This window comes from Canis lupus, chromosome 3 (assembly GCF_048164855.1).
Source record: "Canis lupus baileyi chromosome 3, mCanLup2.hap1, whole genome shotgun sequence".
NCBI classification, from domain to species: domain Eukaryota; kingdom Metazoa; phylum Chordata; class Mammalia; order Carnivora; family Canidae; genus Canis; species Canis lupus.
In genome coordinates, this window is record NC_132840.1 from 11230464 (window position 1) to 11256984 (window position 26521).

General features: G+C 43.3%; 1 protein-coding gene across 8 annotated transcripts in view; it reads left to right on the forward strand.

Moving 5' to 3' along the window:
* The window catches only part of PKD1L3 (polycystin 1 like 3, transient receptor potential channel interacting), a 70500-nt gene that overhangs the window by 25604 nt on the left and 18375 nt on the right, over positions 1-26521 (forward strand). For all 8 annotated transcript variants that reach the window (XM_072817503.1, XM_072817527.1, XM_072817512.1 and 5 more), the window contains 13 exons: positions 737-930; positions 3225-3455; positions 4381-4482; positions 4750-4928; positions 7650-7796; positions 12504-12700; positions 13031-13230; positions 13687-13867; positions 14461-14653; positions 14756-14990; positions 19521-19620; positions 22211-22348; positions 23155-23340. In XM_072817503.1, coding sequence (XP_072673604.1) covers positions 737-930; positions 3225-3455; positions 4381-4482; positions 4750-4928; positions 7650-7796; positions 12504-12700; positions 13031-13230; positions 13687-13867; positions 14461-14653; positions 14756-14990; positions 19521-19620; positions 22211-22348; positions 23155-23340 — 2283 coding nt within the window. The remainder of the gene's footprint in view (positions 1-736; positions 931-3224; positions 3456-4380; positions 4483-4749; positions 4929-7649; positions 7797-12503; positions 12701-13030; positions 13231-13686; positions 13868-14460; positions 14654-14755; positions 14991-19520; positions 19621-22210; positions 22349-23154; positions 23341-26521) is intronic.

Genomic DNA, 26521 nt, shown 5'->3' on the forward strand with positions numbered 1-26521 from the left:
ACTCATCTTGATGTGTGATTATTTCATTTTTCTAAAACTCATAATACATTCTGAGTCATTAGACCTAAATCTTCATTTATCAAGAGAATACGACTTCATATTGGAACAGGAATAATCCAGAGCCCCAGGTTTTATCGCTGGTCATTTTCTTTAAAATCATTTGTGGGGGAAAAAAATCATTTGTGGGGTGCCTGGATGGTGCAGTCGGTTAAGCGTTTGACTCTTATTTTCGGCTCAGGTCGTGATCTCAGAGGCTTGAGACTGAGCCCCACATTGGGCTCTGCACTTGGCAGAGAGGCGGCTTGAGATTCTCTCTTCCTCTCCCTCTGCTCCTCCAGCTGGTGCACTCTCTAAAATAAATAAATAAATCTTAAAAAAAGTGAAATAATTTGTAATTCTAGTCTTAGTCAATTCCCTATTTATAAAATAAAATAATGATTGGAGTGCCTGGGTGGCTCAGTCGATTAAGTGTCTGCCTTTGGTTCAAGTCGTGATCAGGTCCTGGGATCAATCCCCACATTGGGCTCCCTGCTCAGCGAGGAGTCTGCTTCTCTCTCTCCCTCTGCTTGCTCTCCCCCTGCTTGTGCACACGCTCTCTTGCTTTCTCTTTCTCTCAAATAAATAAAATCTTTTTTAAAAGTTAAAGTAATAATAATAATTGACCCTTCATAAGGAAGGTTCTGATGGTCCTTTTGTCCCATTTGAAATGCAACTAAGCACCGTTCTCTGTTCTCAGATGAGGAATACACATGGGTATTGACTCCAGAGAGTCTGCAGTATAGGATTGGCACCTACCACATAACAGCCACGTTGAATAAAAGCAAGGAGAGTGCCCAGCAGACTCCCACCCTGTTCTCAGTGGTAACTGCCGTCACTCAGTGTTATTTCTGGGACAGCCACAATAGCACATGGAAGAGCACTGGATGCCACGTAAGAAGCCATGCCACTTCCTCTTTCTTTTCTGCCTGAGCTGGCAAGAAATGCAGAGCATCTGTTACCTCGTTTAGGGGCACAGAAAGAAAAATCATCGGAAGGGAAGTAAATTAGCCTGGGAGAAAGAAAGATTATGTGTAGTGGGCCAGGAAAATGTGCCTCTTTGGAGCAGGCGTATGTTTCGTGTTTAATTTCTCAAACATCAGTTCAGGGTGAATCTGATGATTCTAGGCAAAATAAGCAATATGTAGACGTTAAATTCTACAAATATTAAATAGGTTGTGGGTAAAGGGAAAACTTCCTGCTTAGTAAAAGAGAACTTTTAAAAAAAATAAGCTAGTAAGTTCTTGTACGTTCCAGGCTAGGCAGGTACTTGTCAGATGGTTATCTAGGTCCAGGTGTGTGCCATGTTAAAGTGGCGCTCTGCATTCTCACACCGGTGAATTTGTGTGATCCCCTCTGATTTAAGTTCTGGTTCAGTTGCAGAAAGACTGAGGTGCAAGGTTCTGGAAATGATGAGGCGGTTCGTAAAAGAGCCGACAGAGGGTCATTCACGTGGGAATTAGAGGAAACGAGGATGCTCTGGAAGGCACCTATGCCATTCATGGCCTCAGCAGTGATTTCTGGAACATCTGGAGCAGTGCCTCTCAAGCAAATCCTCTACCTGGCAGCCTGTTAAATTGCAGATTCTGTTGCAGTGAATCAGGGCAGGACCTGAAGTTCTCTGCCTTACAGGCTCCCAGGTGATATCAGTGCTGCCAGTCAGGGAGATGGCACTTTGAGTACCAAGACTCACCCAACAATGACCCTACTGCTCACGAAAGGCATGAGAAGGTGGGGTTCCTGCCTCCTTGGAGCCCCGCACAGTGCTTGGACCCTGTGCAGGGAACAGAGCTGCACAGAGCAGGATGAGAGTTCCTCCCAGGGCAAGAGATAGACCCGGCATCCAAAACTGAACCTTGCGTCTGGAGAGCAGTCAGTCATACTGACAGTATTTTAGGCTTTTCATCTGCACCATCGAATGTGGAGTTGGCACCTTCCATTTGATTGCCTAGTGACATTTAAAAATATGTATATTTTTAAATATTTTATTTATTTATTCATGAGAGACACACATAGAGAGGCAGAGACACAGGCAGAGGGAGAAGCAGGCTCCATGCAGGGAATGTGACATGGGACTTGATCCCAGGACTCCAGGATCATGCCCTGGGCTGAAGGCAGGCGCCAAACCACTGAGCCACCCAGGGATCCCTAAAAAAATATTTTTGATGAAGAAATGTTACCATATGGAAAGTTATAGGGAATAATATAATAAAAACATTGAACACTGTTCAGCTCTATCACAAAGTTAATATTTTGCTCTATTTAGTTCAGATTTTTAAAAGTAATAAAACATGCAGGAATAACCAAAGCCCTTTATGTATCCCCTCAGTTTTTTTTTATTTAAAGATTATTTATTTATTTAGAGAGAAAGCACAGGCAAGGAGAGGGGCAGAGGGGGACAGAATCCCAAGCAGACTCCCCACTGAGCGTGGAGCCCAGCATGGGGCTTGAGCCGAAATCAAGAGTCAGATGCTTTACTGACTGAGCCACCCAGGCGCCCCTGTGTCCTCCTTAGTCTTTTCTCCTCCATCTCACCAGAGCATGATCACTGTCCTGAGCTGGCACGTGTATTCATTCTTCCAGCATGTTCACTGGGCATGCATCTTCTACATGCCAGGCCTACATAACTAGAGGTAGAGTGGACAAGACAGCAGCCTCACGAGCTTTTGTTGCAGCAAGGGAGCCTAACCAACGCAGATACAGGAGTGTTTTGCTTGTTTCTGGTCTCTGCATCCTGCATCAACAGCATCATCTGTACCTTTAACTTGGATCTTTCACTCGGCATTTATGCACGTTGCGCTATCTAGCTCTAACTCGTTCATTTTGACTGTTATAGAGTATTCCATCCTATTCAGTCGTAATCCTCTACTTCTTTGTTTGCATGTTCTGCTGTCACTGGGCACGTATATATAGGTTGTTTCTGATTTTTTTAGTTACAAACAATGCCGACACCTCTCCTTGTGCACATGTGCAGAGTTATCGGGTGTGTGTTCGGACCTGGAATGGCAGGATAAGATTCAGAGAGTTTGTGCTTCTTCAGCTTTAGCAGAGGTTGCCAGATGGTTCTCCATGTTGCTTACACCGGTTTACACAATCACTGGTGGTGAAGACGTGACTGGAGCATCGTTTTCCCTCTCTCAGGCGCCTGTGTTTGTGTTTTATGTTCGTTGTGTTGATTCTCATTGCAGGTCGGGCCACGGAGCACGGTTTTGAGGACACAATGTCTCTGTAACCGCCTGGCCTACTTTGGCAGTGACTTCTTCATTGCGCCCCGGACAGTGAACGTTGAGGACACGATCAAGCTGTTCCTTCGCGTGACCACCAACCCTGTCGGGGTGTCTTTGCTCATAAGCCTCTTAGGCTTCTATATGCTCACATGTGTGTGGGCTTGGAGAAAGGATCAAGCAGACATGCAGAAGGTCAGGAGACTTTGATTCCAGAAGCTTTGCCACAGTGTCTTGAGTATGCTGAACAAGATGGAAAACTCGTTCACCAGAAGAGGCTGGTAGCATTGAACAAGGTGGCATAGAAATTCAAGGAAGACTTTTTTCCTTAAATTTCTCTTCATGTCTCCTTGTCTCAGGGCTTAGCAACTTCACACTTTGTCTCTCTCTCTCTCTCTTTTTCTTTCCTTTAGTGGAGGTTAAACCCTCCTGTGATTCATTTAGGTTAGGAATAAGCCAGAACATCTAGAGAACTTAGCCAAAATTAGATGCAAGTTTATCTCACTTTATACATTGGATATGAAAGTTATGTGGGAGTGAAATTATAATTTCATGTAACTGCGTTATATAAGAAACCTGTAAGGAATCTCTTATTGGAATAACAACAACAAAAATCCCTTGATGACAGCCTCTTCTATGCATTTCTTATTCTTATGTTTCCTTACACTTAGAAATTCTAGAATACACGCTGTCCATTTCTTTGATGCTATGGGTATAGAGTTGCTAGTTTTAGTAAATAAAAATATAGGACACCCAGTTAAATTTGAATTTCATATAAATAATGAAGACATTTTTAGTATAAGTGCACTCCCATATGATTCCTCATTTATCTGAAATTCGCACTGAGCTAGGCATCCTCCCTGTTGTGTGATAACCCCACCCTCCTGAGAGGGGGGTGGAAAGATTTCGAAGCCCAAGACCTGATCAGCTGATTCTATGAATATTTCATTTTAGAGGCATAAACCCAGGCCCTCCAGCCTTCAGCCCTGTTCCATCACTTAGGTCTGCTTGTTTATCTACTATCCACACATCACTCTTGCTTTCCACCAAGTTGCCAAAGCTGGAGCTGTGCACCCCTCTCCTGAGATGAAGATCCTTCTTGGTTCTGCATTTCCTGCAGGTGAAGGTCACCGTCCTGGCTGATAATGACCCCAGCTCCCAGTTTCACTACCTTCTTCAGGTCTCCACTGGTTATCGAAGAAAGGCTGCCACAACAGCGAAGGTGAATGAAATGAATGTTCTTCACTCCCTGCCCTGTGTCTTTGACCACATGAGATACACTCTGACATGGTGACACCCTGGTGTCCAGTGGCACATTTCAAGGGCAGTTCCTTGTTCTAAGCTGTGCATCTGCAGAGCCCTCTGCACTTGTCCAGCCCCCCAGAGACTTCACCTCAGTGCAGCTCTGTCTGTCTCCCTCTCTCCTTAGGGATAAACCCAGAGAATCCTGTTAGGACTTCCTGCATTTTATTTCTTTGTCATGTTTTAGGTGGTTATCACCCTTTATGGATCAGAGAGACGGAGTGAGCCCCATCACCTCTGTGACTCCCAGAAGGCAGTCTTTGAGCGAGGGGGACTGGACGTCTTCCTCCTCAGCACTAAGTCCTCCCTAGGGGAGTTGCACAGCGTGCGCCTCTGGCATGACAATTCGGGTACCAGTCCTTCTTGGTAAGTACCTGCGCCAGGCTGCCTTGTCCTTTCTTCTCTGTGGATCTTCAGCGCTCTGGGGCAAGACCAGCGTGCCATCACAACACACAGCAATAACGCTGTGGGCCAAATGGTAATAAATGCCTATTAGATTTAAGTTTCAAAACATTTATGAAGGAGAAACCCTGAAAAGAAATAGGGAAAATTAACAATATGATTTTGTGTCAATGGTAAAGTGATAGATGATTTTTTCTTTTCTTTCTTTTTAAATATTTTATTTATTTATTAATTTGAAAGAGTGAGCGAGTAAGAATGCAAGCAGGGGGAGAGAAAAGCAGGCTCCTCGCTGAGCAGGGAGCCCAATGCAGGGCTTGATCCTAGGACCTGGGGATCATGACCTGAGGTGAAAGCAGATGCTTAACTGACTGAGCCACCCAGGTGTCCTTTTCTTTCTTTCTTTTTTCTTTTTTTAAGTAGGCTCCATGCCTGGCATGGAGCCCAGCACGGGGCTTGAACTCTTAACCCTGGGATCAAGATCTGAGCTAAGATTAAGAGTCAGATGCCTAACTGACAGAACCACACAGGCACCTCTGAACTATATATTTTAAATGGAGGCCTTTTATCGTATGTAAATTATATCTCAATAAAGTTGATTTTTTAAGTATGCATAGAGAGAAAGGTCTAGAACTATATATAATAAATATAACCAATAACTGAGTACTAGGATTATGCATTTTTAAAAATTCAGTATATTTTTAATTTTCAGAATTGTGAACAATGAATTCGTACACTCATGTTGGATTCTTTTTCTCACACATGAAATAAGAAAGTAAGTTACAAGGACGCCTGGGCGGCTCAGTGGTTGAGCACCTGCCTTTGGCTCCGGTCATGATCCTGGGATCTGGGATCGAGTTCCGCAATGGGCTCCCTGCATGGAGCCTGCTTCTCCCTTTGCCTGTGTCTCCGCCTCTCTCTGTGTCTCTCATGAATAAATAAATAAAACTTGGGGATCCCTGGGTGGCGCAGCGGTTTGGCGCCTGCCTTTGGCCCAGGGCGCGATCCTGGAGACCCGGGATCGAATCCCACATCGGGCTCCCGGTGCATGGAGCCTGCTTCTCCCTCTGCCTGTGTCTCTGCCTCTCTCTCTCTCACTGTGTGCCTATCATAAATTAAAAAAAAAAAAAAAAAAAAAAAGACTTTAAAAATAAATAAAACTTAAAAAAAAAAGTAATACTAGGAGCATAAAAAGCTCGTTTCTCACCAATGAGAAAGTGGGGTTCCCCCCCCCCTTTTTTTAAATTATTCATTTATTCAGAGAGAGCGAGAGAGAGGCAGAGACACAGGCAGAGGGAGAAGCAGGGTCCATGCAGGAAGCCCTACGTGGGACTCGATCCCGGGTCTCCAGGATCACACCCCAGGCTGCAGGCGGCGCTAAACCGCTGCACCACTGGGGCTGCCCCCCCTTTTTTTTTTTAAGATTTTATTTATGTATTCATGAGAGACATATAGAGAGAGGCGGAGACACAGTCAGAGGGAGAAACAGGCTCCCTGGGGGGAACCTGATGCAGGACTCAATCCCAGAATCCTGGGGTCATGAGCCAAAGACAGACATTCAACCACTGAGCCACTCAGGTGCCCCTTTTTCTCCTTTTTTATACTTTACTCATAAATGAAAAACTTTAACAGTGTAAGATACATGAGCTAAGCTGAAATCGAATGTACCTTAGTCACCTGTGATTTTATGAACTGCCTCAATAGGAGAGTGCCCAGAAATATTTTAGCTTTAAAGGAATATGTAGTCATCACACAGGAAATACTTTCAACTAAAATTAAGCAAAGATTTTGACCGGAGAGATTTAAGTTGCTTTATAACATGAAACATAGGCTCTTGGGGAAATAGCTTCATGACTATAAAAGAGGTGGTTGGGATCCCTGGGTGGCGCAGCGGTTTGGCGCCTGCCTTTGGCCCGGGGCGCGATCCTGGAGACCCGGGATCGAATCCCACATTGGGCTCCCGGTGCATGGAGCCTGCTTCTCCCTCTGCCTGTGTCTCTGCCTCTCTCTCTCTCTCTCTCTGTGACTATCATAAATTAAAAAAAAAAAAAAAAAAGGAGGTGGTTATTGGACTAATTGCAAGATGACATCAAGCAGCTTGAACAGTCAGATGTCCCAGATGTCCAAGTTCGTTGGCAGTTGAAGTTGGTGGAGAAATTAGTGGAGAAATTGAATTGGTGAATTCAATTCAAGTAGAGAAAGTGAATTGGTGGAGAAATTAGACACATGGTAAACCATTGTGGTTGGAAGGAGGGTGGAACCTCCGGGCCTCTGGTTCTATGAAGTCAAGATGAAGCTACAGACCCCAACAGGATGAGAAGTCATTAACATAAATGTTGCAGACCACTCCCCAGCCCTCAGGTACACCCCCCTACCCCCCAGGCCCTGGTGACAAGATGGAGGCAGATGGGCTCGTGAAGAGGTGGCAGGGCAGTGGTACGAGTGAACAAGGAAAGTCCAGGGATACATACACACCCTGAACTGTTCCTAAGTTATAGATACCGCGTTCTGGCTTTGATACATCGATTAGAGGTCTGGAAGGGAGAAATTGGATCAGCTCTTGTTTCTTTCTTTAGTTCTTGCCTCACCATTAAAAGGATCCACTTGCTGGCAGTGCAAAGTTACTTCTTGTTACAGCAACTTGCTTGTGCCCACCTCCCTAATGTACTTATCTTCATTTTACCATAGGTACGTAAACCAGGTAATGGTCAGTGACATGGCCAGTAAAAGGAAATGGTGCTTCCTGTGCAACTGTTGGCTGGCCGTTGACCTTGGAGAGTGCCAGCGTGACCGGGTCTTCATGCCAGTCTCAAAGAAAGAACTCTTTTCCTTTAGGTATTGGTGAGAAAATGGTGGTGTTCTGCAGGTCTCTACAGCTCTGTTAGTTTTTCTTCATTCTTCTTTCTGCTTCTCAGACTGGATAATTTCAGTTGAGCTATCTTCAGGTATGTTGATTCTTTCATCTGACTGCTTAGATCTACTCTGGAGCCTTTCTAGTGAACTTGGCATTTCACTTAATGTGTTTTTCAACTGCAGACTTTCTGTTTGGTTCTTTTTTTTTTTTTTTTTTTTTTTTTTAAGATTTTATTTATTCAGGAGAGACACAGGGAGAGAGGTAGAGACAGGCAGAGGAGAAACAGACTTCCTGCGGGGAGCCCGATGCGGGGCTCAAGCCCAGGACCCTGGGATCACGACCTTTGCCAAAGGCAGAGGCTCAACCACTGACCCACTCAGGTCCCTTATTTGGTTCTTTTAAAAAATAATTTCTAGGGGATCCCTGGGTGGCTCAGCGGTTTAGCTCCTGCCTTTGGCCCAGGGCGTGATCCTGGAGTCCCGGGATCGAATCCCATGTCGGGCTCCTTGTATGGAGCCTGCTTCTCCCTCTGCCTGTGTCTCTGCCTCTCTCTCTCTCTCTCTCTCTCTCTCTGTGTGTCTCTCATGAATAAATAAATAAAAATCTTTTTAAAAAAATAATTTCTAGGGTCCTGGGATCAAATCCCACATTGGGCTCCCCACGGGGAGCCTGCTTCTCCCTCTGCCTATGTCCCTGCCTCTCTCTGTGTGTCCCTCATGAATAAATGAATAAAATAATAATAATTTCTATATGTCTATTGATGTTTTCTATTTGGCAAGATACTATTCTCATATACTTTAGTCCTTTAGATATGGTTTCCTTTAGTTCTTTGAATACACTTAAAATAGGTGATTTAAAGTTTGTTTTAATATATCCAGTGTCTTGGCTTCCTCAGGGACAGTGTATTTATTGCTTTGTGTGTACGCACATGCACATGTTCGTTCTTTCTTTCGGTGTCTTGTGATCTTTTGTTAAAAATTAGACCTTTTAAACAATAGAGTGTGGCAATCCTGGAAATCCGATTTCCTTTCCCTCCCCCAGGATTTCTTGTTCTTAGAGTGCATAATTGTTGTCTAGTGACTTTTCTGAATGAATTATGTATTCTTTATCATGGCATGCAACTGAAGTTTCTGCCCAGCTTGTTTTGTGGTCAGCTAATGTTTGGACAGAGATCTTATAAATGCCTGGAATCAGCAAATCTCCCATTCTTTGCTGAGGGGTTTTGTGTGCATGTTGTGGCATGCCTTCAACACTCAGTGAGGCAACTGACAGCTCTGCCTTAGCCTTCACTTCCTGCTTCCTGAGAGCTTCAAGGTCATCCAGGGGTGAGAACTTAAGGCATTCTCAAGGGTTTTTTGAGCATGCACACAGCTCTGGGCATGTATTTGGCTTTCCAGATTCCCAGAAATATGTCAGAGCTTTTCAAGCCTCCCATAGACTTCTTGTTTCCCAGTTTTTTTCTTTTAAGCTTTTTGGTTAGCCTGTTGCTCACCCGCCAGGGCAGACAACTGTGAAGTTAAACAATTGCCTCTAAATATTTTTTGATAGTGCCCCAAAGGAAAAGCATTTTACAGCAGGTGAGCACCCAGTCAAGTCAAATAAGGGCAGCCTTGCACGTTGGGTTTTCCAGGGGACTACCAGACAAGTCAAATAATCACAATTCTCTGAGAAGGAGGCTTTGAAGTATCTCCAATCCCATTCTGCCCTCCTCTTACTGGCAGCTGCTTTTCACTGTGATTAAAGACTGTCAGGTTACCATATAGCTAGAGAAAAGGAGATGGAACTAGGGCAAGTCACAATGCCACAGAGTTAACTGTTTTTACTGATATTCAGACATTTTTCTTAAATAACCACTCTCAGGTTGCTATAATACTTGGGTTATTTATGTGAACTCTGAAAATTTCAATTCTGGCTTTTTCTTTAAAGATTTTATTTATTTTAGAGAGAGTGTGCACAGGAATGGGGGGAGGGGCAGAGTGGAAAGAAGAGAATCTCGGGCAGACTCTGAGCTGAGCACAAAGCCCAGTGCAGGGCTCAGTCTCATGACCCTGAGATCATGGCCTGAGCTGAAATCAGAGTCAGATGCTCACCTGACTGAGCCGCTCAGGCACCCCCAATTCTGGCTATTTATTTTTATATTTTTAAAGATTTTATTTATTCATGAAAAACAGAGAAAGAGGCAAAGACACAGGCAGAGGAAGAAGCAGGCTCCCTGTGGGGAGCCCGATATGAGACTTGATCCTGGGACTCTGCGATCATGCCCTGAGCCAAAGGCAGATGCTCAACCACAGAGCCACTCAGGCATCCCAAATTCTGGCTTTTTATTTTATTTTTAAAGATGTTATTTCTTTATTCATGAGAGACAGAGAGAGAGAGAGAGAGAGAGAAAGAGGCAGAGACATAGGCAGAGGGAGAAGCAGGCTCCATGCAGGGAGGCCGATGTGGGACCTGATCCCAGGACCCCAGGATCATGCCCTGGGCTGAAGGCAGGTGCTAAACTGCTGAGCCACCCAGGGATCCCCATAAATTCTGGCTTTTTAAAACAAGTTTTATCATTGCTGGAATGGAAGAGAGAAAATTCAAAGATATTTACTCTTTCATTTTCACAGATCCAAATGGATTTACTACTAAGAGCAATAGTAGCAGTGAGAGTCATATTTTGTCACTTCCCAGAAGCTTGATTCTGACGGGGTGACATGATGAGAGCCAGGTGTTACCTGCATATGCAGTGGAGACAGATACATGACAGAAGAGGAACGCTAGGCTGAAAAGACTGATCTGATCTAAGTGCTTCTGGAAAACCTACGAGTGCTCCTTGTGAACTTAGACATTATCTTTATTACCCTGCAATGTAAGCCCATCTCTCAAGGGGTGGAAAGGAGGCATTTCTTCTTTTATAACCCTGGAATGTCTCTGGGGAGTGGGATGTCTCCATCTTTACAACCTGGAACTGTAAATAAAGTTGCACTAAATAGAATCACTATCTTTGTCCTTCCAGGGCTGTTTATTCAGAGATACCAGAGAAGATGGGAGCACAGTCTTTATTAATCCTAGATGTGAAGTGTTGGTGGGGATCTGCATTCCCAAACCGCCTCTGCTATTGCCTGTCTCCTCTCAATCTGGCTTTTAGTTTTAAAGTATGCTGCCTTTTCTCTTTTTAATGTTCTCTTTCTCGTCAGTGTCCCAAATTTTATTATAACTCTTTTGGTTGTGGATTTTCTTTTTTATCTTGTTTGGTATTCACACGGTACTTCAAAAAAAAGTTTTATTGTGATAAAATACACATAACATAGAATGTACTTTGAATGTGCAGCATCATGCCTTCCAGTCTGAAAAAGTCTGACTTTGCTTGTGAAAATATCGCCCCTCCAGCATTCCCTGTATTGGAATCTCTCAAACTATCTTCTGTGTTTTTAAAATGGACCTGCATATTTATCGTATTTTTGTCTCTCTGCAGTTATCCTGGGTCAGTTCTGCAGTACAGCCTTTTAGTTCACTAATTTTCTCGTCCGCCATGTCCATACCTCCTACGTTTTTCATTTTAATGACCATATTTTCAGGTTTAAGATTTCAAATTAAGTCCTGTGTTTTTGTTATTTATTCTTCTTAAGTGAATGTTCCTTGACTTGTCTCTTTTAAGCAACCTGAAATACTTATTTTAAAATCTTTGTCAGACTGTTCCACAAAATTAATCTCTTCAGGTCTGAGTTACTACTGTGTTGGCTGCCATTCTCCACATTCAATTTCTTCGTGTATTTAGGAATTAGAGATTATATGTTTATTTGGGGCAGTTTTATTGTTAAATTTCTCTCCCTCTCCCTCTCCTCTGACTAGTAGTCTTGCTACTGTTCCATGCAGTCCTTCACATCACTAGTCTAAAATTAGGTAGACCAGATTATATTACAGTAGTTTGGAGCTCCTGCCCCTCACTGGAATGAACAAAAAGTAGGGCTATTGCAGATCTTATCATGAACCAGTCCAGTGTGTTTTATTGGCTCAATTCCTGCTGTTCTTTTTTCACCCACCTCCATACCTGTAAATTGGAGTCTTTTGTTACGCAGTATCCCTTCATGAGCTCTAGCCTGAACCTGGGCTCCCCTGAGGTTGGTTTCACTCTCCCTTCCCCCTCCCCAGACACTTTGAGTTCCAGGACCCTATGAGAGGCAAAGCCCCGCCTGTGTACTGTCTTCTTCCAGACCCGGCACAGAAATCCTGTGACTTCCCTGCTCATCATCACTTTTTCTCATTCCATTTCTCCTCAGAGAGAGTTATCCTGTTTTTAAGCCCAGCCAATATTTTTTATTCTTTCTTTTTGTATCTTATTTCTAGTTCCTCCACATTTGGAGTAGAGCAGGTCCTCAAAGTATGAATTTACTGAACTATCTTGAGTGGAAACCTAATGCAAACTTTTGAAAAGCAAAAGATTTATCAAAACTCTTGGAAAGCTAAAAAAAAAAAAACTTTAATTTTAAACTCTCATACCATATAAATTAACCTTATCCTCAAAAACCTTTAGTCCTAAAATCACCAGAGAATCATGCTGCCGTGTCATTTGAAAGCACCTTCAAGGGGTATAGGAGAGCAGCTGGGTGGTTGAGATAAGCCTGATGCCGGGCAAATCACATCTTCTTCTAGAACACTATCAGGATGAAAACTCACATCTGTCCTGTTCTCATTTATCTTTGTAGACACCTGTTCTCCTCCATCATTGTAGAAAAGCTCACCCAGGATTATCTGTGGCTCTCGGTTTTAACTCGACATCCCTGGAACCAGTTCACAAGAGTCCAGAGGCTCACCTGTTACATGACCTTGCTTCTGTGCAACATGGTCATCAATGTTATGTTCTGGAGGACAAGCAGCACCACTGCCAAGAGAGACGAGCAAGGTAGGGGTTAGCCTGACGTGTGGTGTTTGTGGTGTATGATCCTGTTACTGTACTGCATCCTCCTTTTCAGGGTCCGAAGCAGCCCTGCTGGGCCTTTGCTTTTCCTTTGCTGCCCTAACATTTGAATACTTTACAGATTTCCTCACTGTTCCCATTCATTAATGAGTGAAGCAGGCTTGGGAACACATCGGGATCTTTACTGCCACGATGATGTCCTCTCCTTAGATAATCATGGTTAAATTACCAAATAAATACCTAAACCCAGAAAAAGAATGACTGAGATGATTTCAGTTCTTGAGGATGAAGGTTGACACAATGCTCTTATTCCAGTGGGTCCATTTGCTGTGACCTGGTCCCAGGTGATCATCAGCGTCCAAACTGCTGTCCTTCTCTTCCCTGTCAATCTTGTAATTGGGCGCCTCTTCCCACTGATCCAGCCACAGGAACCCCGGCCTCTCTTTCCTCCCAGCCAAGCCTCCTGCCTCTCGGATGCTACTTTTGAGCCTCTGTCTCTCACAGAGGTGGCTGAGGTAAGCTTCGTGTCTAATTTGATAGGTAGATGGCGGGCCCTGCTTCCCGTGTTGTGAGAAAGGCTAGTGGAGAGGATCTCCTGGAAAGCTCTCCAGTCCTATTAACCTTGATACCTTTTCTCTAACTCCTGTCCCCTGGGCCATGATGCATCATGCCCCTCACCTGTCCTCTTAATGTATTCTGAGGACTGGGTGTGAACGCAGGTTGTACTACTCTAGAGTTTTCATTGTTGATGTTTGATCAAACTGTCTCTTCTTTCATTTGGTATTCCCTCATAAAACTAGTTTTGAAGCTACTATTAGGTGACTGCTTTCTGAAAAAGGAGAAAGAAAATGAAAAATGGAGGTTCTTTCCACTAAGCGTTTGGCTCTCCAAGTAAAGCCTTACCACCTATAACAGCTACCAGTCCTGGGTGAATGTCACACTGATTTTTCTTGTCTTGGTTCTACATTTAGGAATTAAAGGAAACTGTGGGATTCCTGCTCAGGAGAAATACATACCTACTCTCAGAGTGTGAACAATCCTTATGGACTTCTTATAGCATTAACAAGCTGGTTCAGCTTTTATCCAGCCTCATCTATTCTCACTTAGAGCGTCACGGCTCTCACCAGCAGGCAGGACCCCATCGGGCAAATGGTAAACCTCAGGTTTTAGTAACTGATCTGTTCTCTGCCTCCCACTTGCTTGCCTCTTACTCCTTCCTACCTCTTGGTGTAACCAGCAGGCGTGATACGGCCTTCTGCTTATTTCACTTTGCTTAAGCTTCCAGGATAGAGCTGATCGCTTTAAGGACAATATGTCTGGTGATACAAAGTAAAGGATGAAGAAAGAACCCACAAAAGTGCCCTCCGTTTTAGATCCCTTTACACTCCATCTGATTTGTTGGGGGCTCTTGAGCCTTGTCATTCTTTCTGTGGAATAGTGAGATTATGTGATTTATGGAATCTTGAATATAGTCTTCACGTCTTGGGTACTTACTGTAGTTCTAGTGAAGAAGCCCAGTTAGGTTTAAATTCTTATTTGATTCTAGATCAAAGTGTAGAGTTTTAGAAATTGTTACTAATGCACTAATTCACCAGCATGCTCAGAGAAGACAATAATTGTGTCCAGTCTCCACTGATTGGTAGATTTATCCTCATTGTCAGTGAATGAGTTGCTGCTCTCTGCCCTTGAGCACTATCTGTTGACCCCCCACTTGCAGAAGTGTGAGCCCTGGCCTGTATTTGCAGTGGTTCCTGATAGCCACCACCATCTCTGCTGTTACCTGCTGGGAGTTGTGCAGCGGCTCCATTCTCACTTAAGTGCCGTGGGTCCCACTCAGGTCGACCAGCCTTGTGACGTCCTGGATGCCACCAACCAACTGCAAAAACTCCAGAAGCTCTTGGAAACACGTGTTCTTCACCTCGAGCAGGGGCCCTCCAGGTAAGACCCGGCACCTGGCTTCCCTGAACACCTGCTGTCATCCCGAACCTCTCTCTCCCCACTGTTGGTGTTCAGATGGTTCCTTTAACCTCTCTTCTGCAGGGAGGTCACCAGTTTCCCCCTCCTGAGCCCAGAAGAAGGGAAGGAGCCCATCGCTTACAGCCTGCCCAGAGGAGTGACTTATATCTGCTGGCTCTGTCTGGGTGTCACTAGCCTGGTTGCAGCCTTTTTTACTGCACTTTACAGCCTGGAACTGACCAAAGACCAAGCCACCAGCTGGGTGATGTCAGTGATACTATCAGTGCTTCAAAACATTGTCATCAGCCAGCCAATAAAGGTATGTGAAAAGCAGATAGTATCAGCCCAGGGGCCCCCTGTGGTTGCAGGTAGCTCAGAAAAATGAGATCCTTGGGTGTCAATTTAAAGTGCCTCATGGTTCTGACAATTTGACAAAAGGAAAAAAATAAAAGGAAACAACAGAAATAGGCAGAATGAAATTTCAGATATGTGTGAAGTCTCGGAAAAAACTAAGGAGAACTGATGGCGTGAGTAATAGAAGCAGAGCAGAAAAAGATTGCCAAGTTAGGAAAGGTCAAGTAAAAAAAATCAATCGACGATAAATTACTTTGAAAAAAAAAAACCCACCAGAAAACTTAATTTTTAAAAACTTTTCATTAAGAAAAATGTCAAGCCCACAGAAGTGTGTAGAGAATAGTGTAATGAGGGCAGCCCGGGTGGCTCAGGGGTTTAGCACCGCCTTCGGCCTAGGGTCTGATCCTGGAGTCCCGGGATCGAGTCCCATGTCGGGCTCCGCGCAGGGAGCCTGCTTCTCCCTCTGCCTGTGTCTCTGCCTCTCTCTGTTTCTCTCAGTCTCTGTCTCTGTCTCTCTCTCTCTGTCTCTCACGAATAAATAAATAAAATCTAAAAAAAAGAAAAAATAGTGTAATGAATTCTACTATTCTGTTAGCCAGCTACAATAATTACTTCATTGCCAAAAACAAGCCAATCTCGCTTGATCTGTTTTGGGAGGGGAAAAAAAAACCCTTCACATCCTTTTATCCCTAAGTATTTTAGTGTATATATATATATATGTTTTTTAAATTTTATTTATTTATTTATGAGACACACACACACAGAAGCAGAGACAGGCAGAGAGAGAAGCAGCTCCATGCAGGGAGCCCGATGCAGGACTCGATCCGGAGACTCCAGGATCAGGCCCCAGGCTGAAGGCAGGCACTAAACCGCTGAGCCACCCAGGGATCCCCCTAGTGTATATATTTCTAAAAGATAAAAACTTTTCTTTTAAAAACATAAATATAAAAACTATTATCACACTAATGTCTTAATATTTACACAGTATGAACATACCTTATACTATGAAAAGGTTAAGATGGTAAGTTTTTGTTATGTGTATTTTATCACGTTTTTTTAAAGTCAATGTTCCAGTTTTCCTAGTTGTCTCATAAATGTTTATTTTATGTTTACTTTGTTCAGATCAAGATTCAAATAAGGTCCATGTGTTGCAATTAGTTGGTCTCTTAAGTACTTTTTATACTGAGTCCGCACATCACTCTCCATTCTTGCTATTTGTCACAGTGCATTTGTTGAAGAAACCAAATTTTGTCCAGGAGAGTTTTCCATATCCTGTTTTTGGTGACAGGATTGCTTCTGCTTTAAGGACCCTGGAGGATGGGCCAGAACTCCCACAAGCAAACCTGGAGAGCTCTTAAAACTCTTTTGACATTCAGGCCTCACTCCAGGCCAATTTAATAGTAATCTCTGGAGATGGGTTCCAAGGCCCAGCACATTTAAAACTTCCCAAGTGATTCTGGTGTACAGTCCCATTTGAGACCCACCAACTCTGGAGAGAACAAGGAGTAGGTAGGTCTTAATGAAAAACTGCTGGAGGATGATACGGTGCCTGGATGGCTCAGTCAGTGGAGCCTATGACTCTTGATCTCAGGGTTGTAAGCTTGACCCCACACTTAGTATAGAGATCACTTAAATTTTTAAAAATTCTCTAAAAAGAGAACTGCTGGAGTAGAGAGACAAAAAAAATGACAAGATCTCTTAAGGAAATTCAGTTATATCAAACACAGAAATGAAATGTGATTTACCAGCTTTTAAAATTCAGAAGTTGAGTTGAAGGAGATGTCACTAGTGAGACTCAAATTAATGACCAGGAAAATCATACAAACAAAAATAATGCAAAACATGAAGTACAGATTTAAAAATACTGAGTAAGAACGAAGATACTTAGATAGTAGTCTAAGCCTATTTGACATGCAGTAGTAGAAGTGTTAATAATTAAACAATCTGGGGCGCCTGGGTGGCTCAATGGTTGAGCGTCTGCCTTTGACTCGGGACATGATTCCAAAGCCCCAGGATCCAGTCCCACATCAGGCTCCCTGCATGGAGCCTGCTCCTCCCTCTGCCTGTGTCTCTGCCTCTCTCTCTCTCTCTCTCTCTGTCCCTCATGAATAAATAAAAGCTTTAAAAAAAACTAAACAATCCACTGTTGCAAAGAAATACTGAATTTATATTGAAAGGCCTCAATTATTTCCAGGCGTAATCAGGTTTGTTTGGGTTTAGTTAGTTAGTTAGTTGGTTAGTGAGAGCAAGCATGTATATGGGGCGGGGGGTGGGGGAGCAGACTCCCTGCTGAGCAAGGGGCCCAATGTAGAGCTCTATCCCAGGACGCTGGGATCATGACCTGAGCCAAAGGTAGTTACTTAACCAACTGAGCCACCCAGGCACACTGAAATGGAGGATAGTTCTGGAATGGGGCTGACCTGTCTGCATTCCTGACAATTTCCCAGTGATCACTAGTCCGTAGATCATACTTGGGGTAATATTCTGAATAATAGCTTCTGTGAAAAGTCAATATCATGAAAAAAATTAATGATGGAGGAGTGTTCTAGATCCTTTGAATAAATAAGACATTTTAAATATGAATAGGATATTATACAAGGAAATTATTGATAATTTCCTTAAGTGTGATAATGATAGGAGAATGTCTTGGTTCTTAGGTGACACATGCTTGCATTCAGGCAGTCCTTGCTTTGGAGTGTTTCCATGTACATGAATTTAGGTACATGGTTTAGTTAAATAACACCAGTGTCCCAGCAACACAGCTGAAATATCATTTACCCGTGAGTGATTGCATAAAGTTCTAACTACTTGTTGCTAGCTCTTCAGTCCACAGATCACTACCTAATAACATCTGTGCATCATGATCAGTGACCAGTTGTGTCACTTCTTTCAAAGTGTGTGGATGAATAGCCACTTGTTATCCAGATTAGGTGCAGAGGGCAAAGTGTATAGCTTTGTTATCTCCTTGTCTCCCAGCCGTAAACACCTGTGACATAAAAAAAAAAAAAAAAAAGTAACTGAAAGAGTCAGTGGACCAGCCAACATGTAAATGCAACACGGGTGCCTGGCTGGCTCAGTCAGTGAAGCCTGCAACTCCTGACCTCAGGGTTTTGAGTTCAAGCCTCACATGGGGTGTAGCGATTGCTTAAATAGATAAAACTTTAGAGACCCCTGGGTGGCTCAGTGATTAAGCGTCTGCCTTTGGCTCAGTGCATGATCCCAGAGTCCTGGATTGAGTTCCACATCAGGCTTCCTGCATGGAGCCTGCTTCTCCCTCTGCCTGTGTCTCTGCCTCTCTCTCTGTGTCTTATGAGTAAATAAATAAAATCTTTTAAAATAAATAAATAAAGCTTTAAAAAATAAATGAAAGTGGTAAAAACATGATAATACATGTTGATACCAGAGATAATGGGCATTCACTGCTGGTTGAGGAAAAATCTTGTGCTAACAGAGGAAAAGCCTTCAAATTCTGCATCCCTTTAGTAAATAAGCTTCAATTCTAAAGACCTATCCTGAGAAAATTCTGAGCACTTTATTTTTAAAAATTGGCGACAACTTAATGCCCAAAAATAGGACACTGCTTTACTTATGAGATAGCCATAGCCATATAATGGAATGCCAGGGAACCATTAAAAATATTAAAGAAAGGGATCCCTGGGTGGCGCAGCGGTTTGGCGCCTGCCTTTGGCCCAGGGCGCGATCCTGGAGACCCGGGATCGAATCCCACATCGGGCTCCCGGTGCATGGAGCCTGCTTCTCCCTCTGCCTGTGTCTCTGCCTCTCTCTCTCTCTCTCTCTCTCTCTCTCTCTGTGACTATCATAAATAAATAAAAATTTAAAAAAAATATTAAAGAAAAATTAATGATGGGGGCAGCTGGGTGGCTCAGTGGTTGAGCATCTGCCTTCAGCTCAGGTTGTGATCCCAGGGTCCTGGGATCAAGTCCTGCATCAGGCTCCCCACAGGGAGCCTGCTTCTCCCTCTGCCTATATCTCTGCCTCTCCCTCTGTGTGTCTCATGAATAAATAAAATCTTTTTAAAAAATGTAGTGATGTGAAAGCTAGTCTGGATATATTAAAAGTGATAGTTTATATTCCAAATGTTAAGATTTTCTTAAAATCTCTAATTTTTTTCTCTGCCTCTCTCTCTGTGTGTCTCTCATCAATAAATAAATAAAATCTTTTATAAAAAAAAGTGTAGCTTCTCCGTCCGGCTCATCTGAGATCATGCAAAGACAGGTGTTCTTAAGTAACTTGCAAGGATCATCACAAATCATTCAATAGTTTAAGCTTTCCTAGCTAAGCAGTTTAAGGACTGCAGGCAGAAATACAAATATAAACATTGTATTAACCAGGTCCCTGGTTATGCAAAAATTATTATGAAACTCCCTAATTTTCAGTTTTCCATGGCAGTAAAGGGCCAAATAATGGAAATGCATGAATTATACCTTCACCTTTGTGTAACGGTGTCACCTTCTCCTATGGTCTTCCTGTCTAGGCGATCTTCCTTGCTTTGTTCGATTCCCTGATGCTGAGCAGGATGCCGTGGCTTACCAAAGAGAAGGAACAACAGACGAGGAGGATCTTGGCACTCGTGGGTAATTCCAATAGTTCTCTAACTACCAGCATCTGATTTTGCAAAGAACAAATATCGGAACACTGGACATCCAGGCATGTCACTGACTCAGATTTTTCTGTACAGGAATCTTGCCTCTCAATAGCTGGCTGTTCCTCCTCCATCCACTGCCTGAGACAAACCAGTGCCTCACCGACACTCGCGCTCTCTCAGCGCTTTACTCCGCGTCTGTGTCCTACATCTCCTGAATCTCTCTCACTCTTGAGGCCCCAGGGCTGTTTCCAACCACTCACCACCTGTATCGGATACCTTCATATTGTCTCAAATCAGACGTTCTCCAATCAGGATGGCCTGCCCTGCAAACCCCTTCTTGACTATATTTTCTCATGCTTTAAAAAAGTTTGTTTATTTATTTAAGAGAGAGAGAGAGAGCAAGAGGGCAGATGGAGAGGGAGAGAGAATCCAAAGCAGATGCTGTGCCAAGCACAGAGCCTAACGTGGGGCCAGATCTCCAGACCCTGAGATCATCACCGGAGCCTAAACCAAGAGTCAAACGCTTAACCCTAACTGCACCATCCGGATGCCTATATATTTCCTCCTTTCCAAGAAGAACATCCCCACTCTCTAAAAAGGTCAGAGTAATCCTAAATTCCTATTTCTCACATTCAGTCACTAAGCCTGAGGGAAACTATCCTTTAAATAAGCTACGTCTATCGTGCAGGTGAACCTCACAAACACAATGATTAGCTAAAAACTAACACAATTCTTTAATTATGGGAAACAATACATATATATATGTATACATATGTGTATATTTTTTTTTTAATGAAGAAATGCATGAAAATTATAAACTTAAATTCAGGATTAGATTAGCTCTCTGAAGGAAAGGAAGGGATACCATCCCAGATGAACACTATCAGACTTTATAAGTGGCAATTACATTCATTCATTCATTCATTCATTTATTTATTTATTTATTTATTTATTTATGAATGAGAGAGTGAGCATGAGCAATGGGAGAGGGGACGAGAGTCTTAGGCAGGCTCCAGGCCCAGCATGGAGCCCAATGCTGGGCTCGATCTCACAACCCTGAGATCACGACTTAAGCTGAAATCAAGGGTGGGATGCTTAACTGACTAAGCCACCCAGGCGCCCTGAATTTTTATTTAAGTAATCTCTATACCCAACATGGGCCTCAAACAACCCCAAGATCAAGAGTCACATGCTCTTTCAACTGAGCCAGCTGGACACCCCATGCGATAGCTATTTCTTAAGCTCGGTGGTAAACACATTTACTAAGGGGTAAGTAATTACTTACAAGATTTTTATTTTTTATTTTTTTTATTTTTACTTACAAGATTTTTAAAAATTAATCTGATTTCCAACTGCCTTCCTAGTTCTCCTTTCATTTATCTGTGCTCTTGAATTGCTATTCCCTCTGCCTAAGAGGTTTTTTTTTTTTTCATGTTCATTTGGAGAATTGTATCTGACTCATCCTTCAAAACAAATGTCAAGTTTCACTCTGATACCTTCTCTGACTTCCTTAGGAGGTTTATTTTCTCTTTGGTGATTCCCCAAGCACTAGTCACATACTTGCTGGTAAGTTTTATGTCCTCTTCTAATTCCTTCTTTCTCTCCATCTTGATTCACATGTCTCTGGATACTTCTCACAGGGTGGTCTGCAGACCAGCATCATTGGCATCTCCTGGAATTTTCAGAAGTGTGTAATCTTGGGTCTCACCTCAGAATCTGAATTTGAGCAAAATTCCCGTGTGATTCCTGTGCCCACTGAAATTTGAAAAACACTGCTATAGAATATTACACCCACCACGTGGTTCGCTGATTAGAACTGTTTGTTTCGGGGATCCCTGGGTGGCTCAGTGGTTTAGCGCCTGCCTTTGGCCCAGGGTGCGATCGAGTCCCACGTCAGGCTCCCAGCATGAAGCCTGCTTCTCCCTCTGCCTGTGTCTCTGCCCCTCTCTCTCTCTCTCTCTCTCTATGTCTATCATAAATAAATAAATCTTTAAAAAAAAAAAAAGAACTGTTTGTTTCTCATCCAAGATAAATACAGAAATTGAGAGTACACATGTAGAAAGTTTTATAGCAATTGAACAGACCAGTTTTAGACATATTGTGTCTAATTTTCAAAATGGCATTTGGATTTTACATACTCCTATTTTACTTCATTTTTCCAATTATTAATTTTTAATATATTTTATAAAAGTATCAGCACCCAGAGCTGGGTCAGTGGCACAATCAGTTGAGGGACCAACTCTTTGTTTTTTAGCCCAGGGATGGAACCCAGTGATGAGCTCTGAGCGCAGGGTGGAACCCGCTTAAGATTCTCTCTCCCTCTCCCTCTGCCTCCATACCTCTCTGTCTGTCTCTCTCTCAGAGACATAAATATCAAAAAAAAAAAAAAATCAATCCCTAGTGGACTGCAATTTTTTAAAAATCCTTCATGATAGTTTGAGAAGTGCCATGAAGATAGCTTTATTCTTTGTTTTTTTCAGCATTTAGCAGGAGGTACTCCCAGAGTTTCACCAATTGTTGATGAATAACTGCTTAATGAAATATAACTACTTTTTGGCCTACATTTATGTTTTTGACAGCAAAATGCTCACCATTACCTGGCTCAAGAGATAAGAATAACCCCATCTATGTAGCTCCAGCTGCCAACAGTCCAGTTAAGCGCCCAGAAAGAACCATGAAAGAGAAGAAACTCTTCAAGCTGACAGGAGATATTTTGGGTATGGAGAGCAACCAGTAATGTGTCAACCCTGCAGCATGTTTCCCAGCCATGGGGGTGTGAGAAGAAAATGAAAATAGAGGACAAAAAAAAAAAAAAGAAAAGAAAAAGAAAATAGAGGACAGTGAAAAGCTATTTGAAAGTACTCACTTTGAAAAAATATGCAAAAACAAACAAACAAAAAAAAAGAAAAAATATGCACTCTAAGGCGGTGTGGTGAATGGGAACTTGGGAGTTGTGAGACGTCCACATGAGCTTGAATGAGTCCTTTCCTCCACAAACAGAAATTAATAACACAGATTGCTCTGTGTGCTTCACAGGCTGGAGGGGGAAATGAATATGCTTTCAGAACTGGCTCTCCTATAAGTGCAGGGGAACTGGTTCAGCACATCCAGTGAGTGTTTGGATTATCAAATTTCCTGGACCAAAAAAGGCCAATTCTGTTTTTAATCTGCCTTCCCTTTCTTGTGAACACACTCCATAGATAGCTAGAGAGAGAGAAAGGTTGGGGGCAGGGGTGCATTTAGTTTTAAAAAGTAAAATACAACAATTTTTATTTGGATTTTGTGTATCTTATTTCAGGTAAAATTTCTGAATAGTGGCAGAATAATTCTGGGAAGAAATATGTCAATATTTGTAGATATTTGTACGTACCACTACGTGCTAGATACGCTGGCTCATCTGTTTACAGTTGTTAGGTTGAACCATATGGAATTGCCAAGGCTTAGGAACCATGAGGGAGGAGGTGTAGAGAATTTCGAAGCTAACCACTCAACTGTGATTTATTTTTGCCCTTTCCTATCCTAGTACAAGTCCTCTTCCTTATCTTGTTGATGACCACAGTCTACTCAGCACAGAACTCCAATAGGTTTTACCTCCATCAAGCTCTCCGGAAGAGCTTTTCCCGCCATTTCTCAGAGATCAGACTTCTGAAGCATTTTTACTTGTGGGCCAATCACACCCTCCTTCCTAGCCTTTATGGGGATTACAGAGGTATGGACACATAACCCACTTCTCGGATGCTTCGTGTTCAATGTTTTCTACCAGTTACCGATTGTCGTAACTTTATTTTTATTTTAAAGATTTTATTTACTTATTCATGAGAGATATGCAGAGAGAGAAAGAGTCAGAGACACAGGCAGAGGGAGAAGCAGGCTCTTTGCAGGGAGCCCGATGTGGGACTCGATTCCAGGTCTCCAGGGTCACGCCCTGGGCTGAAGGCGGCACTAAACTGCTGAGCCTCCCGGGCTGCCCACTTTGTCATAACTTTAGATCTTAAGTAAGCTGTATTCTGGAAACTGTTGTGTTCATTTAATTCAGCATTGATGGCTTCCTTTTGGGATCTAGAGTGTCTCCTATGTTTCTAGGGAAAGAAACCTAAAAGACTTATCTTAATAAAGGTGGTTTTAGTGCATTTAGGAGAGTTTTTATAGATGGCAACTCCTATGCATTGTACATTGATTCTTTTTCTTTTTTTAAGATACTTATTTTATTTAGGGAGTGAGAGTGCCCCCGTGCAGGGAGGGGCAGAGGGAGAAGGAAAGAATCTCCAGCAGATTCTGCACTGAGCACTAAGCCCAGCAGGGCTCAGATGATGGGCTCAATCTCACACAACCCTGAGATCATGACGTGAGCCAAAATCAAGAGTCAGACTGAACCACCTAGATGTCCCGCGTGTTGATTCTTTCTAGTTCAGTTTTGGATGGTGACGGTTCTAGGTTCAGGGCACATTGTATGTGCGATCTGTAACTCTGTGCTGAATAAAGTAGTGACCAAATAAAAAGTGAATTGAACCCTGGGTGGCTAAGGCTAGTGTCATCTTGATAGGAATGATCCTCCTCTTAGAGTCTTTGGCTCTGCAGTATGGTGTCCAAAGACACAGACTTGGAAGTCAGATTGATGAGGTTCAGATCCTGGTGCTCTACCTATTAGCTGTGTGTTCTTGGGTAAATTACAATCTGTTGTGCCTGTTTCCCCATCCATATGATGAGGATAATGTTAGGATCTGCCCCATAGGATTGACGTGAAGATTAAAAACTCTGTAGATGGGATCCCTGGGTGGCGCAGCGGTTTGGCGCCTGCCTTTGGCCCAGGGCGCGATCCTGGAGACCCGGGATCGAATCCCACGTCGGGCTCCCGGTGCATGGAGCCTGCTTCTCCCTCTGCCTGTGTCTCTGCCTCTCTCTCTCTCTCTCTGTGACTATCATAAATAAATAAAAATTGAAAAAAAATATTTAAAAAAAAAAAATAAAAAAAAATAAAAACTCTGTAGATCTTAGAACAATGTCTGACCCATAGTATACACTGGATAAGTGTCCATCATTATTTTTAACTGGGGCGATTGGGGCTCTGGCTAGCGGAACAACAGAGCGTCCATGAGTTACCCGGACAGGCTGAGGAAGAACAACAGCAATCTGCAGATAAAGGAATATAATGAAGGAGACCTGAGGTGAAAAGCAGTACCAATTGCCCCTAATGTGATTTATCTCTTCAACTACTAACAAATCTTTACTTTCAATTTTTTTAATGTTATTTTTTTCCTATAGATTTTGTTCATTTATTTGAGAGAGAATGAGAGCATGAGCGCCTAGGTGTCCCTATATTTTTCTCAAAGATTTATTTTAGAGACAGAGAGCATGCAAATAATATCTGCAAGATGAATACCTTGAATGTGCTAAAATGTGCATACATTCTTAATTTAAAAAGCTACTGCCAGTCTTTTCCTTTTTGTACCGATTAACACTCCCATGAGCACTGCAGAAGAGTCTACTCACGTCCCCAACAGCCCGGTGAGTGTTGGTGTTTTCAGACAATACCCAGAGCTTTAGAGTAGATGACAGGCTTTGCAAGAGCAGTCTTGAGAAATGCAGGTCAAAACTAGAGGAAGGTACCATTTCCCACCTCTCATTTGGACAACCTTGTCTCTGCTCGTGCCCCTCTTCATTCCATCTTCCCCATCGTATTGTTTTCAAACATAAATCTGATAGGATAAGTCCTATCCCACTTACAATTCCAGATCCCTTCCCGAGCTTACAGGGGAAGGCTCCCGCCCCCAGCAACATCCAGTCCCTCCCTCCTATCCCAGCCCTCCCGCCCTCCCGGCCTTTCACCAGGGGCTCAGGTGGGTATGGATCTGCTCTGGTCTCTGGGTGGACAGGCCTGACTACAGAACCATGTTCAGAAGGGCTGGCATGGGACAAGGGTTGGAGCAGAGCAGGCCTATTACCAGGTACAAGAATGAGTGTGGTTCCCACCAGATTTCTGGAGGGTTCCTTCGAGGTCACTGGGTGAGCCCCTGGGCAGGCAGGATGGGCCCTTGACTGTGGCTGAGAGGGACTGAACTGAGTCCCAGGCCTCTTCTGGATCCACAGCCAGGGCTAATGTCTACAGACCTGGTTCTAAAGGGATATATGAATGTGTCCCCATCAGGTCTCCTGGTGGGCAGGGTTGCTCCCTGACCATGGCTGGGATGGCCTGGAGCCAAGTTAGAGGGAAGTTTCAGGATCTGAAGTCAGACAAGGTTGGTAGGCTTGTCTCCAGGAGCACTGACAGGTGTGTCTCCCTGCAGGTCTCTGGACTAGCAGGTCTGCTCATGTACTGCAGCCACGTCCAGCTGAGGGCCGTTTCAGGATCTTTAGACAGATTGAGTTTGGTGAGCTTGCCTCTAGGGACCCTTGGACTGTGTCTGAGAGGGATTGGCGCTCAGTTAGGACTAAGGTCTGCAGACCTGTTACCTGAAACACTGGCAGGAGTGACTCCTGGGTCCCTTGGCATATGGTGCTGGTGGCAGGACCAACACCTAAAGGTGTTGTGGCCAAGTCCACAGGGGGACAGAGCTGTTTCTTGGTCTGTTGTCAGGACCACAGTGGGTGAGTCAGCCATCTGGGCATGGACCTGCCTTCCCAGAATGGTTTGCTGGTCTTGGGCTCCACTGGAGTTTCACCGCTCCCTACCTTTGGACCCCACGGCTCCTTTCATCTGCAGCTGGCTGCCAAATTATTGTTACTGAGAGGAGATACAAGCAAGGGCACCTCCTATTTCACCATCTTGCTGATGCCTTTCAGTTGATTCTCATGATTTCTAGATCACCTATGTATCACTTACAAATTATGATCATTTCACTTCCTTATTTTTATACCTCTTATTCTTTTTTCTTACCTGGTTGCATTAGCTA